The 16,882-nt window shown below is 38.8% G+C and overlaps 1 protein-coding gene across 2 annotated transcripts in view; it reads right to left on the reverse strand.

Annotated features, from left to right (window-relative positions):
* zc3h18 (zinc finger CCCH-type containing 18) overlaps window positions 1-16,882 on the reverse strand; it is a 61,727-nt gene that overhangs the window by 39,800 nt on the left and 5,045 nt on the right. For both annotated transcript variants that reach the window (XM_051952594.1, XM_022209513.2), the window contains exons 3-9: window positions 14,347-14,431; window positions 12,234-12,382; window positions 11,232-11,327; window positions 10,220-10,362; window positions 3,870-3,899; window positions 3,210-3,324; window positions 1,789-2,060 (exon numbers count right to left, since the gene is read on the reverse strand). In XM_051952594.1, the coding sequence (XP_051808554.1) occupies window positions 1,789-2,060; window positions 3,210-3,324; window positions 3,870-3,899; window positions 10,220-10,362; window positions 11,232-11,327; window positions 12,234-12,382; window positions 14,347-14,431 (890 nt within the window). The remainder of the gene's footprint in view (window positions 1-1,788; window positions 2,061-3,209; window positions 3,325-3,869; window positions 3,900-10,219; window positions 10,363-11,231; window positions 11,328-12,233; window positions 12,383-14,346; window positions 14,432-16,882) is intronic.

The raw sequence follows: 16,882 nt of genomic DNA on the forward strand, positions 1-16,882 counted from the left end.
ATCTTGGATGCAGTTGGGTTCCAACAAGACAACCACCTCAAGAAATGGTTGAATCAGGCTAGAATAAAGGTTTTACACGGGTCAAAGATACAACCAGAAGCTTGAAGCTTGCTACTAAAAGCGCTTAATGGAGGCAATAATGAATACAACAGTTTCCATGGCATCTGAATTTAATGTTCTATGACCAATCCAAGACTTTTTAAGACATGTAGATGCCCAGATTTTGTGCCTTGCCTTTCTAGGATGGTTGATGCTACGGGTACGGACCCGTACCTGTAGCATCTGTACTAGAGGTACGGACCCGTTAAGGTCACTGAAGAGCTGGCGCCGGTTAACTACTATTTGCTGCACATTACAGGCAGTTTATATGAAAGACTTTGACGGCGAACATTGTATAATTTAACCAAAAATACACCGTCTCCTCTCACACTTTAGACATTGCAGTTTTTACGCTTTTAGATGCCGTGTATAAATTGTTTGAAGTCCGGTTCCTATTAATTAGTTTACCGCGTTCAGTGGTGGAAGCGGCTGACGAACTCCATTGCAAATGTTCCCATTTAATTTCGGACGCTAATTTACAAGATAAAGTTAAAGATGTCGAATATGAAACAAACACTCGTGAATGGTGAGGAGCAGCTCTTTAATTCGGCATGAATTTAAAAAAAACCACAAACTCGATTTACTGTGATATTGTGAGATTTGTTTGTGGTTATGTAACTTAGCCATTCAACAGAGTCCGCTAACATTAAAGTGACTGATGTGCAGTGTCTGTGTTGACAGACGTAGAAAATACGTCAGGGTTTTGTTTAGGTTGTTAATATGTAATAGTCTGTCGCTACTTTTGAAGGTAAAAAAATACTTATAGTTTGCCGGCTGTTAGTTCCGCCATTTGTTTTGTTTGCTGTTTGTGCTTTATTAGAACAAGGTCGTGAATAAAGTTTTGCTATTTTTAATAGTAGTGCTGATTTCAACCCCCAAATCGCTGTCCGTGAAAAAGTCAGATAATGATATTTATAAGACATTATGCATGATAGAAAAGAGAACAGCAGATGACTGACATGACAGGCTCGGCACGCAGATTCACCTCGAATCACGGAAGCGCCTTCATCACTCGGATTACCAAACCGGCTCATTAATATTCATGTACGTCAGATTACCAGCCAATCACAAAGCGCGTTCATCAGACGGCTCATTAATATTCATGTACGTCTCATTAATATTTATGATAAGGTAAAGTGCCGTATCCGTAGGCCACAGGCTACGGGTACGGGTCCGTATCTGTAGACACTACCTTCTGGGATCGCATTCTCACCATCAAGCATGGTGGTGGCAGTATTATGCTCTGGATCTGTTTAGCTGCTTTACACAAAATCGGCCAACACCTGGTAATAACTTCATAAATTGGGTCTAACTACACATTAGTCTAACTTGGAGAAAGGATTGTTCTAACAGCAGGTAGACATGCCGTTGTAGGATGGCATCAAGCATGGTGGTGGCAGTATTATGCTCTGGGTCTGTTTTGCTGCTTTTCAGGAATAAACTGAGATTTGTAAACTTAGTTATTTGGACATTCTGATGAGCTGCTACTAGTTTAGTTTTATTCTGTTTCTGTATTACACGTCACTTGGTGTGCTGACTGGTATCACGTCAATGACAAACATGGTGTTCTTACTGTGACGTTCTCAAGCACTATGGGCGATCTTGTGTGAATGTAGACGTGAGGAACGTCCCATCACTTGAACAGACTGGTGAACCCAGCAGTAATATAAACAACACAATAAAACTTACTTTGGTGGGAGGTTGAGGGGGGACCGAGGCTTCAGTTTGTCCTCGTCCTTCTTCTCTCGGGCGTCCCTCGGAGGCCTCATCCTCGGCCTCTCCTTGTCGTCTCTCTTCATCCGGTCTCTCTCCCACTCCTCCTTCCGTCTCATCCTCTCCTTCTCCCTTTCCCTCTCCCTTTCTCGCTCCCTCTCTCTCTGCCGACGTTCTCTCTCCCGGTGGTCTCTCTCCCGTTCGCGGTCACGTTGTCGCTCACGAGGGTCTCGGTCACGTTCGCGCTCCTGTTGAGGCGGAAATCGAGAAAGACGTGTCAGTTACTGAGGAATGTGATGAACCCAGATGTTATTATTCCATGTCGAGAATAAAATTTGGGTATTTTACTCATCCCCTGAACTGCAGGGAGTGTTTAATTTGGGATGTTATGAACTCTCTAGAAACTATTACACAGTTTTCAACCATAAACGTTACTAAAACAGTGCAGAACATTTTCAGAACAAATCATTTTTTAGCTAAAACCCCTGGAACGAAAAGCAAGTTCTGGGTGTTTTTTTTTTTTGAAGAACATTGTGGGAACTAACAGAGAACCTCCTACTTAAAACATTTCTAGCACTCCGAAGAACATTTTTAGAACAAATACATCTGATTAGGCAACTCTCTTAACCCCAAGAAGGCATTTTTATTTATTTATTTTGCCCCAATAACAACATTCTACGACCTAGAACTCGGCAGAACATCATCACAACATTTTAGAACAAATGCATTTGGAAGGAAATCCTCTGAACCAGAGCAATTTCTGGGTGTTCTTGCGACTATCACATTTTCCCACCTTTCAGAAGAACATTCTTGGAACCCAAAGAGAACTTCCGACTAAAAACATGACAAAAAGGTTCAAGAACATTTTAGAACATAAAAATTTTAGCAGGAAACCCTCTGAACTCAAAGCAATTTCTTGGTGTTTTTTGCCACTGTTGTGTTGTTCTGAAGATAAGAAGATTCTAGGAAATAAACAAGAAGCTCCAACAAGAAGGCTTTACAAAACAATTTCAGAACATTTTAGAACAAATAAAATTTCTGTTTTTAAAAAAATAATAATTTAATATCCTAAACAATAATATCTTTGATGTTCAGAGAGTTCTGGAGTTCATTCTGGAGAAAGAAATCTTTTACTGAAACATCTGACTAGAAGCTGGACTGCACCTTGTGAAGTCTCCATTAAATATCTGTTTGTTGTCGTCATTAAAAAAAGACAGGTAATTTTAAGATCAGATTTGTTAACTTTTTAAAAGAAATGGGATGTCGAATGAATTCTCAAGAAGAAAGTCAGATGAGTCTCTGTTCTGACAGTTTCTAGCTCTGACAAATGGTGCAATTTGTTGTTTTTTTTTTAAGGAAACCATGCATTTCGGAGGTAGAGTTAAGAAGATACTTACACTGTAGTGATAAGGGAGAGGAGCTTCCGTGTACTGCACTCTGAAGTTTTCATACTGGCCTCCTCTCCACAGAGCCTCCATTTCATAGTCGTAGTACGGGTCAGCGTACGGGTCGCTGCAGAGGGAAATGGGGAGATATTTTACCCCACAAAGGATTCTTAGACATTTAATACGCACATAGTAAATAAATCTGTGTTGCTGGTTAACTGTCTTCTGTTAGGTGTTTTCAGAAACAGCCATAAAATAAGGAATTTTACAGAATAATGCAGATTTGGTTTGAACATAAGCAGAAATCCTCAGGAAATCATGAGGACCAAATGCTATATTTTCTGCATTCTGGTGATTTTTTTATGCACCAGTTTGTTCGTTTTCTGTCAGTTTACACTGGAAAAAAATAAATGTAAAATATTCCCAGCAATCTGCCCCTGTGTGTGTGCTTTCTCTGAAGTTCTTGTCGCTGAAAGGTATTTCATTGTCATTTAGTCAAACACAGTGAGCAAACATTTTAAAATGGAACTTCTACTATAACTTCCTGATGCAAATCTAAATGCGGCTAAGAGCTAACAATAACACCTCCCACACATTTCACAACATGTAGCGTGTGAGGACTCACGTTCTGACAAGGAGCCAAAAATGTAATTATTAATAATTTACACTTACCCATAAATAGGATCTCTGAATTCCATTTCACTGAAAGAGGAAAAAAACAGATCAGTATCAACATTTACTTTGCACTAATGGTGTGTACATTTTAAAAGCTGTGTGTGTTGAACTGCGGTGGCAACAGCAGCATGAACGTCACCAGAGTAAACAATCGATCGGTTTAGCTCATTTCTGATTGTTTAATGAATATTGTGCTTTAGGAGTGTGTTTTTGATGTAGATTGGGGCTGGAAAACAGTGGGATAAGCAGGATGGAAGGCGATAAAGAGAAAAGCTGTGATGAAATCAGAATAACTTGCATGACTGAAACGGGGAAAAAGCTGGTCGAGGCGAGATGCTCACCTTCAAATTATCTATTTTTTGTGTGTTTATTTCCGTCAAATATACTCGATTTTTTCTTTTCTTGCACCATAGCAATCTCATTGTTCTTTAAATACTATTAAAATCATTTTACTGGTCTGATTAAATCAAAACAAGCGGTTTTGAGCTAAAATAATGTTAACATTCTGACAGAAACACCTACAAAAATATACTGAAAAAATTAAACAAATCCATGTCAAATATTTAGTGCTTTTTTAATTATTTCATCGCAAATTATTTTTTAAAACAATTAGAGAATTCTAGCCATTGGTTTGTCTTATTTCTGATTATTATTTTATGAATACTATGCATTAGAAGTGTGTTTTTTGTGTAGATCAAGGCGGGACAACAGCGGGTTTAGCAGCCGATAAAGAAAAAACTGCTGCGATAAAATCAGAATGCATGATTTAAACAGGAAAAACCCGGTGGAGGTGAGATGCTAAACAGCCCATCTTCACATATTCTTTCTATCTTTTGTCCCTATGTGTTTATTTCTGTCAGATATACACTCTTTGTGGTATGCTTTTCTACCTTTCTTTTTGTTCTATATATAAAGACGGACAATCAAATCAGGGTCAAGTATGTGCTACGTAGGCGAGCAGAAGTTGTCACAAAAAAGGGAAGACCACATAGCATTATGCTAGCAGCATCAGGATGAGTGTTACAGATGTTTTAGTAACCGATGCTGGGTGTGTATCTGTTATTTCTCAGAGTAAACATCTGGTTCTGTGTCATTTAGCAGCTGAATCACCATGGTAACCAGAGGAGGGTCTGCGGCTACCACCAGGAGAAGTAACAGCAGGATTTAAAAGCGGAGAAAGGCCGTTGGTTTAGGAACACCAGGAGCGTGCTCAGTTTCTTCTTTAACATTCACATAGCTGTCCACCGGGATATTCACCCGTTTAACTGTGATGTTCTGAGGTGTCCGAGGCAGCATCTGCACCTACTTTTTTCTCATCTACAAAACAAAATTCAAAGTAAAAGGTTGCTTTGAAGACGTAGTTAATTCTACAGATTCATTTAGCAGCCGTACATCTGAGAGCAGATCCAACACAAGCAAGGATCTATATAAGAGAAAACAGCCCGGATAAGAGCCAGAAAACAAGTTCAGGTGTGAGTTAAGGAGCTCTCATCACAGATTGTGCTTAAAAGGGTTTGACCAATGTGGTTTTGAGGGCTGATACAGAATTTTAGTGTTCAAAAAAGATTGATAAATGAAATTCCGAACCACCATTAAATATTTTATATCAACAGCTTGTGATAGCGGCCTAACTAGATAATTTCAATAACAATGATTACTACAGCTGAGTATTGAGGGCTCCTTTTTAGCTCTTCCGGATCAATTAACAAGATATAAAATTCTCTTCTTACAGTTGTTCATGTGTAATAATATCATGTTAACCACTGGTCTTTTCCACCAATATCTAGTGGTGCAACGGATCATCGCTGATCTGTGATCCGTACGGATCGCTCTCTCCAGTTCAGAACACATGTGGATTGGTTGATGAAAAAAAATTTGTACGTGGTCACGCAGAGAGCGCATGTTTAATCCACACTAGTTGAGTGCAGCAGTAGTCATGGCTAGTGGAGGAGCAGAGGAACTTGAAAAACCTTCTGCGTCATTTAAGTCGTCCGTATGGGAACATTTTGGCTTCCCTGTAAAATACAGTGAAGATGGAAGAAAGGTGGCGGACATAACTGTAACGGTATGTAGGCACTGTGGCATGACAAAGCCGTATGAGAGTGGAAATACATCGAGCACGATCAACCATATGAAGCGACATCACCTGGACGTGTCAGTGACAGGAGCCAAGACGAAGGCTGTTCTACAACCGCTCATCACCGTGGCATTTAAACAGCTGATCTGAAAATTGATCCGATCCGTGACCCAAAACCGCGATACTATCCGAACCGTGAGTTTTTTGATCCATTGCACCCCTACCAATAACGTCTTGTGACTGCAATAGCTGAATTGTGGGTTATTATCTTCCATGCCGTACTTGTATACATGTAAACGCAGCATGTCATAATTGTATTTATCCATACACAGATTCATCAATGAATCTGCGTTCAGTTTATTAAGCCCTGTTGTACTTTTTGTAATTCTTGTGCTTCTTTCTGCCTCGTCTCCATCCTGCTGCTGTAACGTGAATTTCCTAAGAGAGGGATCAGTAAAGTTAATCTTATCTTATCTTATGTACAATAGAAACAGAGGTGATGACGTTACCACGTTTACTCTGAGATCGATAACAGTTTATCTTCTGATGCTCTTCTGCTTTAATTACCTTTGACTGTTCTGCATCGCCCACTAAGATCCATATCCTAAAGACTTTTTAATTATTGCTTTCCAGACTTTGTTTTGGGGTAATCTGTGGCTGCTTTCTAACTTAGTCGCTGTTAGCATAGCCTTAGCCTGATTTGTGGCGAATGCTGTGCTCCTTCAGTTTTAAAGCACCTACAGATGACAATGTTAGAGGGTAATCTGTGGCTGCTTTACAACATAGCTACTAGCTGTTAAACTGTTTACAGAGCTGGACTTTCAGAGTTTTGCAAGTGTCGCAGGAGCACTGGGAGCAGTGTGACGCTGCACAAGCACGCTACTACAACAGGGAAGTAGGCCAAATTGAATTTAGTATTTTATAGGTGCAGACACCGTTCGAAACCTACAATCAGTTGAGTCACGACAACAGCTTGCACAATAACAAATTATAGTTTCTTTTCACTGATTGAGCAAAGATGGCATGAGGTGATGATGATGTAAAGGTTATGAAAGAAATGTCAGGTGAGAAATCCGGGTAGCTGGCATAGGGCAGGGCGGAACAATGAATGGAAATCGAAGGTGCAAAATGAACGAGTTACACGTCACAGGAGCTGTGAGGTGTCACAACATTATTAATGAAGCATGTGGTGCCTCAACCTTCAAAACTACATTCTCTAGAGATAAGAGAATGTACTTGTTTGGTATTATTTCATATGCTCTTCAGCTTTGTCTGTCAAAGTAATTGCAATATGCTTTGGTTTTGCACATTACTCCATCATAATTGGGGGGTAATGACAGAAAAATCTTCTTACACAGGCGGCCCTTGACATATGTCAGAGTTCCGTTCCTACAGATTGATGTAAGTCGATTCTCGCCGTAAGCTGTAACTCGGTGAAAATGTAAACGAAGCCGTTCGATGCATCATGATATCGATCAGTTCTTCATAAAAGTCATGAATAGACTTTCATGCATGCATGAGACATTTTACAAGAAAATAACAGAACATGTTGCACTGTTTTCACAACTTGAGCTAATAAAGTCAATGTTCGTTGGTGTTTCGTCCTGTTCCAAACGTTTCATTGAATCTAATTTCACTTCCATGGTATGTTGCCAGACTTATCGATGCATTTTTATTTTGAAAAAGCCTTTATTTTGAAGTTGTCTGTTGACAGTTGCCACTTCCTGTCTACTATTTTGATGTTTAGCTTTCCACACGTATATTATTTTCCAGATGAATGGCTCTCCACTTCGTAAATTTCACAGAGGTAATGTAATTAACTTCATTTTTGGACCTACTGGTTAAATTAAAACAATTTTTTTACATGTATATCAGGGTTCTCGACAGCGCATAACGGCCCGTTACGCTGTCTAATGGGTATGTAATCTGACTTCAAATACAGCACTGAGTCCTGCCACATTCAGAAATACTCTGATGACACTGCTATCGTGGCATGTATCAGAAATGGACATGAAGCTGAATACAGAGATCTGATAAGAGCCTTCAGTGACTGGAGTCACAAAAACTGCCTGCTACTCAACGCCTCAAAGACAAAGGAAATGATCATAGATTTCTGCAGATCCAAACCCCTCTTCTTCCAGTGAACACTTGTGGCGTGGACATCGAGATGGTGACATCATATAAATATTTAGGTGCCCACCTTGATAATAAGTTGGACTGGTCTACAAACGTAGACTTCATCTACAAAAAGGGACAGAGCCGACTTTATTGCCTCAGAAGACTTCGATCTTTAGACATGTGCAGTAAGATGCTGCAGATGTTTTATCAGTCTGTGGTAGCAGGTGTCCTGTTTTATGCTGCAGTCTGCTGGGAAGGCAGCATAAAACAGAAGGATGCAAGGCGTCTGAACAAGCTGATTAAAAAAGCTGCTCTGTGGTTGGAATCAGATTGAACACATTGGAGGATGAGGTGGAGTGACAGGTATTTAGAAAGATGGAGGCCATTCTGACAAACATGGATCCTCCACTTCACATCTGCCTCAATGAACAACCAAACATCAGTGGACGGCTCCTATCCCTGCGCTGCAAGACTGAAAGATTTAGGAAATCTTTCTTGCCATCAGCAGTCAGACTATTTAATTCAAAATTAAACAGATAAGAACCCTGACAACTGAATTTCCCTTCGGGGATGAATAAAGTAATTCTGATTCTGATTCTAACCAGTTCTGATGTAACGACAAAACATCGTATGTCGAGGACCTTGTAAACCGAGGACCCTCTGTACTTGGTGCTTTTCTATGAGTTTGATTTATAAACCCAACATCTCTGCTGGGCACTTGTTTCTCTTTTGTAAAAATGCATAAAAATATCAAAGCAACGTTGAACCGTCGGGACGTGGGGCATGTTGATTTTTGGTGTACGTCAGGGTGTGACAGAAATGTCTATTTGCTGAAACGTAGCTGAACAATTTCAAGGATTGAATCACAAAGCTGTCCAGTATTTAAACACTTGTGTCATTTTTTGTATATGTATTTGTTTATTTTTTTATCTTTCTTCCTGCTGGGGCCTCTTGCCAGGTCATCACTGTAAATAACAATTTTTTCTCAACTGATCTTAAATGATAAAATAAAGAAAAAAATCTTGGTGCAATGGTACGTACAACTATAGTGCCTACAACTTCCTGTTACCAAAAGGTGGCGCTCTGACTATGATTCACTTTTTGAGTGTGCATGTCTTCAGACCCAGACTCTTGTCCAGCAAGTGAAATTTGGATCATGTGCAGTTGAGATATAAACACTTCAGTTGTCATGGCCGCAGACATGATGATGAGTCACCATGTTGTCCATGAATCATCACCAACATCTTAAGGCTTGTGTCACCTTATTTGAGGTTAATATGGTCAACGGGCTAATAATAGAACATCAAAGTGTACAACATGTCCTTTCCTTTGTGCTATGACTATGAATGAATATTACCATATGGATGTGATCAGCGCATGACTCTAATCAATCATGAAAAGTTTTAGGCAGATTACAGCAGTTCAGGGGATTTACACAGCACTTCCTGTTTTATGGTGAAGCATCAAAGCTCAGGGGGTTGCCATGGCTACGCTCTTTGACTTTTCTGGAAGATTTTGATAAGTTTTCTTTACTAAAACCTGTTGTGTATACAGGCCAAATTTAAGATCTCTTGGAGTTACCCCTATGAGGATTTAACCACTGCAAATGAGCAAAAATGACAAAAAAAAAATCTCACAGTTAAAATAAAATGTTGGACTTCCAGTTGGGTTGAGGGTATCGCCTCCATGGACTTTTTTTAGTCACCTTGACGTACTGCATCGGCCTATCACATTTGATAGATGTAAGTGAAACATCCTGTCCATAGTAATGATGGCAGGGGGCGCTATGGAGCCATTTTTTTCCCATAAACTATCAAAGTTTTTCACCAGTTCTGATGTGTGGGCAAATTTTCATGAGTTTCTGAACATGTTTGGGCCTCAAAAATGCAATTCTTTTGAGCAAAAAATACAGTAGGGCCCTATGCACAGTCGGTCTCTAATTATTAATTGTTCGTTTTAATTAGCGTAATATTCCACAGAAGCTAAGTTTTGCTACAAGCTAGTGCTGAGAACCACTCTTTTGTGAAGTCTGGCTAATCCGTCTTTGCATTGTTTATCAGAGAACTTTGTAAACTCTTGCTTTTGAAGTATTATTTGAACTACAAAGTTATTAGTAAGTGTCGTGAGTGTAGTTGGTGTGAGCAGCTCATACTCTCTGATGATGCGATAGCTGCGTTCTCTGAAGAAATCGTTCTCTTTGTCGAACTCCCTCTCATCTTCGCCGATCGTAACGTTGAATCGCTTCTCCTCGAAGTCCGGCTCCTGCTCTTTACGGATGGTGGCCTTCTTCAGCATCTACGAAAAATAAATCCTTTAAAACACTGCTGCAGCTACATTCTTAACTATGTCTCTAATTAACAGAGCTTAATCTAACTAATTACACATTAAGACCCTGCAGCTTTAATAAGTACGCAGATCGAAGTGACTAATTTTGAAGTAAAGCTACGACTCTTCGAAATATACAAGAAAAATCTGACAAATGTAAGAATTCACTGGTTGTCCTATGAGCAACTTTTGCTTTTTTCTTGCTGTGTATATGTTTTGCAGATTGTTTTGTGCCTTTTGAACTGTTTACTGGAAATTATGTTGAAAAAAAAATCTTTATTCTGCTTTATTTTATTGTTGGTGGTGAGCGATAAGTTGGTTACAGTGTGGGTTAACAGGACAAACAAATCAGATCTATATAATATAATATTCTTATTTCTGGTCTTTTCTTGCACCATCGTAACCTTACTGTTCATTAAATACGATTTATTTTATAACAAGATCAGTGATTTAAACCAGGACATAGTATAATATAAAATAATTTTAGATAATATAACAGAACATAACGTAATAGATATTGGTTTTGAGAACTATGTACACTAAAAATATGCTAAAAAAAAAAACAAACAAATCCAAGAATTCCTTGGATTCCTCATGAGTTTATTATTTGCTGTTTGTATTTTATGTAGATTTTTTTTTTGCTTTTCTGTTTGTTCTACAGTCAAATTATTTTGTTCTGTTTTATTTCATTGTTGGTGGTATAACTATCCAGTGGTTTGCCGGCTCTTCTGTTTCTAAGCAAACGGGTTTGTTGGTTTAGATTCTCCTGACAGCAGGACATACATATATACATTCCATTTAGCACAGTTTTATTTCCACTTTGCTGTGCAAGTGTTTACCTCTTTGGCGTGTCGCAGACCTCGTTCCCAGGCGCTCTCCACAGGAGGCTCCACTGGAGGAGGAGGTGGAGGAAGCTCCTCCACAGGAGGAGCAGCCTGAAACACAGACAAACTATCTTATTGGTAACAGTACTAGTACTAGGAGAAGGAGTAGTAGTAATAATAGTAGTAGCAGCAATATCTGCTCATAGAGAGATGTTGAAGCACTGTGATGCTGCAGGGAACTACTGCTGCAAAAATTATGGATTTGATTATGAACCCAGGCCATTACTGACATCGATATCGGCCATTTTTACGAAGCAAAAATAAAAATATGCGCTGATTTGGCTTTGATTCAGCCGACTCTTTCTCTCTGCAGTCACTCTGTGGTCTTAGCACTCTGCTTGCGTTTCTGATTCAGTTTTTGCAGCCTCAGAAGAAAGAGAGGCAATAAAAATACTCATACCAGAAATCCCAACAACAAAAATATTGTCCGTGATGATCAACCAGTTTGTTCTGACCGACAGAACTGAACAAGAAGCGCAAACATCTCCACAAATCACAGAGGCTAACGGCTATGCTAACAGCTAGCAGCTAAGGCAGGAGGCAGCCACAGATTACTGAGAAACAGTGACATGAAAACAATAATGACAATGATGTTTTTAAAGACACGAACCTCAGTGGACAATAGAAGCGATAGAACAGAAACAGAGATTAACTTTGATTCTCACAGCGAAAGCAGAGCATCGTAGCAGCCGCCGCCCTGCTATAAATGACAGGTTCCCTACTACAACATGCTGTAGATACATAATATTTAATGTATATATGCATAAATAATAATGACAGATTCCCTGCTGGTAATAAGTAACTTTTAATGGTTCCAGACATCGGTTATCTGTATTTCTCGATTACCAATAAACCACATCTACCCTCATAAATCTTATCAGATGATCACGAGTAAATAAAAATAACAGCGTTCCTACAAGTCCTACAGAAACACAGAGTACTGTGGAGGCGTTTTACCCAGGGGTTGTTGGGTATTAGAGGGTGAGGTCCTCCTGGAGGGGCTCCGTTGGGCGAGAAGAGGTCTGGTTTACTGATGAGGGAGTAGTTTCCTTTGTCGTTGACTCCAGGGTGGATGAACCGACAGTTCATACCCCAAGTGCAGTTTCCTGGAGGAGACAAAGTGTAAAAGTAAGATTTAAAATCAGTTACAGGCAGCGGACGTGGACTAAAACACTAAAATGATGTCGAGATGTTTTCATTTACCACCTATTTACACACTGGATTATGCTCACAGAGGTTGCTGTTTGCTATGTACAGCGTTTAAAATAGTGAGATAAAATTTACGTTTTCTTACAAAAAAACACATTAGAAATGCAGCGATCGATTAGCGGCAATTAAATTAACTGCCAACTATTCTGATAATCAATTTTATTAAATTTTTAAAGAGAAAACGTCTGAATTCTGTGACTACAGCTTCTTAAATGTGAATATTTTCGGGTTTCTTTCCGTCGCATTGACAGCAAACTGAATGTCTTTGGGCATCTCGTGCTTTGGGAACCATTTATAACCTTTTATAGAACAAAAAATCAAATCATTTCATCTAGAAAACAATCAGCAGATGAATCAATAGTGAAACGAATCACCCTAGAAGACATGACCTTGTACAGATTTATTAAAAAAAACTGCACATATGTGCTTCAAAAAGACATTTCATCCGCACAAATTTGCCATCACTCATTCATAACTGATTTTCAGAGAGTGGAATCAATGTAACAGGTTTCAAAAAACAGCAAACACTATAAATCAAGATCTTTACATGACTGCTTCCTGACATGATATCAACCAAACCGCTATGGAGATATTATAAATGTTGTGTTCAATCATAACAAACGGACAAAAACAGACATTAAAAGTCAGTTCTGTATCCAGATTATCCACTCAAACCGCTTCAGTTTTAGTCTCTAGTTTTTCCTGTCCCAAGATAAGAGTTAAAAAAAAGCACATATCAGGCTGAAGAGCTTCCTCTGCTGTAGATGAACTGAAAATAAAAGTTGAAGCAAACAGCAGCATTCTTTACGAGCTCTTAAAGTGACGACAGAACGGAACTGCAGGTTTAATAGGAGATAAAATGACAGTCATTAAACATTTATAGTGTTGAGTCAAACCCAACAGCACCTTTTGTGTTTTATATTTCATAAAAATGAACACAAATCAACGCTTATTATCTTTACTATTAGAAATAAGGCCATCATCATCATCCTTCCAAAATTGGCTAAAAAACGTCAGAAAAATCACAGATTCATTAAGGGGTTAAAGATATCAGCCGTCGGAAATGATACAACTGAGCGGCCTTCACAGACTGCTGCGCTCTCTGGCTGCTTTTCTAGTTTTTTATTTTATCATAAACTACGTAAATCCAAAATGGTACCTGGAGTATTTATACATCTGTTGTGAAGCTGTGTTCTCCGTGGGTTATTCTATCCACCATAACTTTTGTTTTTGTGGTACAACCCGCTCAACAAGCTGTGAATGTTCAGTAAAAATGTTTTCATTTCTGTGACCAAATATTTCACATTATAAAGCATTTCATAGAATATATTTTGTATTATTGTGACATTCAGCTACTTATGATTCAGAAAATATCACTAGTTGACTTCTGCTTTACCAATTTCTTTGTAAATGAGCTCAAAGACGGGACTTTCCACAGCCGCCTTCAATTATTTTAGTCATAATTCAACTCAACCGCAATCATTTGATCTATTTAGCCAATATTATAGATTCTGAATCAGTGCCAAGATGAGAAACAACAGAGAAAATTTCAGGTTTTGATCTTTAACAGTTCCCGAGATGAACGGCTTCAACGTGCAAAAAATGGGTTGAAGAACTGGGCAATGTTAAGAACAGCTTCTCTTAAAAAGTGTTTGATATATGAAGATGAAAATGCACAGATATCTTTATAAATATCCAGATTTAATGCATTGAAAAGCTCATGAAAGTCAGAGACGGTGGAGCAGAAATAAGTCTTATTATGATTTGAAGAGTTTTTGCCAATAACGCACCGTGTGTACTGGCTTACATACAAATGCCAACACGCAACGATAAAAAGCTCAAATCCGCCGTCAGCTCCTACCTTTGATGAAGAACCTGCAGATTGGACGAGGTCGGATCTTTCTGTCCGAGGGATCTTTGACCTCTCCTTCCTCCAGGTCATCGTCCTGAACACACAATCGCAAAAGAAATCATCACAAATCTGAGTAATTTACTGCAAACTACCCACTAACTGAGAAAAATCAGGCTTATGCATGCAGCCATATTGGTATTTCACGTTGTAAAGCTGATATTCTGGTGCAGGATTTGAACATATTTACTGTATTTGCAGGACAAACTGGTGAAACAGTAGAAAAGAATGATGACTGAGCTGTCAAAAATTAAGCTTACAGCTTTACAGGGGTGAGATTAAAGCCGCTAGCAGCATTTATTAACGTCTAAAACACAAAATCCCCTCCTGTAGTATGAGATTAGGACCAAATCACACCACATTTCCAGACGCTCACCTCTAGTAAGCTATGAGATTTACACTTTCTGAGCTTGTGACGCCCCCTAGAGGCAGAACAACGACAGGTCACCGTGTGGAGGTCTCACTGAAGTAAACAGCTGGTTTTGTCCAGACATTTCCAAAAAAGCTCAATCTTCATGTCTTGGTCGCTTTGTAACTTTTCAAATTTTTTGTCTCTTCTTTTTGTGTTTTCTTTTGTGGCATTTGTCTCGTTTTTGCCATTCTGGGTCTCATTTTTGTCCTTTTGTTGTCGCTTTTTCCATTTTGGGTCACGTTTTTGTTATTGTTTTGTCTGACTTTTGGCACCCTGTGACAGACTGGTGACCTGTCCAGGGTGTCCCCTGCCTTCACCTGAGTCAGCTGGGATAGGCTTCAGCACCCCCCATGACCCTAGTGAGGATAAAGTGGTGGATAGAGAATGGATAACTTTTGGCATTTGTCTCATTTTTTTTTTGCACTTTTGCTGTTTTGTGTCTCGTTTTTGTAATATTTTGTCTTGTTTTTTGTCTGGCTTGTCTCATGTGTTTGTCAACATGTTTACTATTATCATTTACTGCATTAAAATTTTGTCATGCACTTCTTCATTCATTTTGTTTCCACAGAGGTTCAGGACTGTAAATTGTAATGAAAAATGAATAGCAGTGAGTAAAAATGTGACTGGAGCAAAACAAAAAAGCTTGGAGTTGAAGTATGTTAAGAAATTGCAAATATAAGTAGTTAAATATCTGGTACGTACAGTCACAATTCCTTTTTGCAGCATTAGTATCACCTGTGGAATAACTGAGTATATGAAGATTCCAGGTTTTTAAAGTTTTCGGTCACATAAATCTTTGAGGAAACTCTACTTTTAAGGATCTTTGCCATTCTAAAGGTGACATACTGCACTGTAGACCCGTGGTTGTTCTGTGAAAAATGAACCCACAGCGATTAAAAATGTGACAAGAGCAAAATACGACTAGAAACCGCCGCTTAGAGCTCAGAGGGTTAAAAACCAAATCATAAATTCAGTGTTTTTCCCTGAAAAAGATTCCAAGTACAGACACCAGTCCAGGAAACTCAGCCAAGATTAACTCTGATGGAAATTCAAAGGAGCTGAGAAAGTGACTAGCTGCCACCTTAATGTTGACTAAACTGGTCTTTGGTGATGAAAAGGAGGTATTTAGAATTAAAGTTCAGTAAATCATGATGAGGTGACGGGTCAAAGTCACCTGTACTAGAGCAACAAAGCTGTTTCTACTATTTACACATTGAGCCTGATCCTCACAATATCTGCAGTCTCTATATTCAACAGCTGCTGTTTTACAAAATGTATTTATGAGAGGAATAAAAACACAATTAAAGGGACTGCAGGCTAAAGAACCGCCTCCAAACTCCTGGATTTACGAGACATGTTAACCTTGAAATAGTACACATGCACCAGAAGGGACAACTTTTTTATATTTTATAGGAATTGCACGTGTGTCAAAATGGCTAAATAGCGCCCCCTGCTATATTATGAAAATCCAGCCCCTGAACCACATTTGACCCACAGTTATGACATTTGCACATTTAACATGTCAGGCTGAACTGAAAAGCCTCGTGGACCTCTACCCTAAACCCAACAGAAGGTCTGCCATTTTGCTTTTGTCATTTTCAAGAGTGAATTCCTCCGAGATCAGGGGTGTCAAACATGTGGCCGGAGAGCCAAAACCGGCCCTACAGAGTGTCAATCCGGTCCGACTCATTAAAAAAAAAATTACAGAGAAGACAGTAACTGCAGATTGTAAATCTGTAAAACTACAAATTCAATACAATTTCTAGACCATGACAATGTTTTGATCAAAAAGTTAAAAAAAAATAGATGGTTTGCCATTTTGTGTCTCATTTCTCGAATGTTTTGTCTTGTTCTTGTCGTTTTGTCTTTTTTGTCTCGCTCATATCGTTTGTCTCATTTTTTGTAACTTTTCTGTCTAATATTTTATCCATTTTTTGTTTTGTTTTATGTCGTTTTGTAACTTTTCTGTCCAATATTTCGTCCCTTTTTTGTTTTGTGTCATTTGTCTCTTTTTTGTCATTTTGTTTCTTGCTTTTGCCATTTTGTGTCTCGCTTTGTTTTTGGAGTTGTTATTTT

This window comes from Acanthochromis polyacanthus, chromosome 8, assembly GCF_021347895.1.
Source record: "Acanthochromis polyacanthus isolate Apoly-LR-REF ecotype Palm Island chromosome 8, KAUST_Apoly_ChrSc, whole genome shotgun sequence".
In the NCBI taxonomy this organism is placed as follows: domain Eukaryota; kingdom Metazoa; phylum Chordata; class Actinopteri; family Pomacentridae; genus Acanthochromis; species Acanthochromis polyacanthus.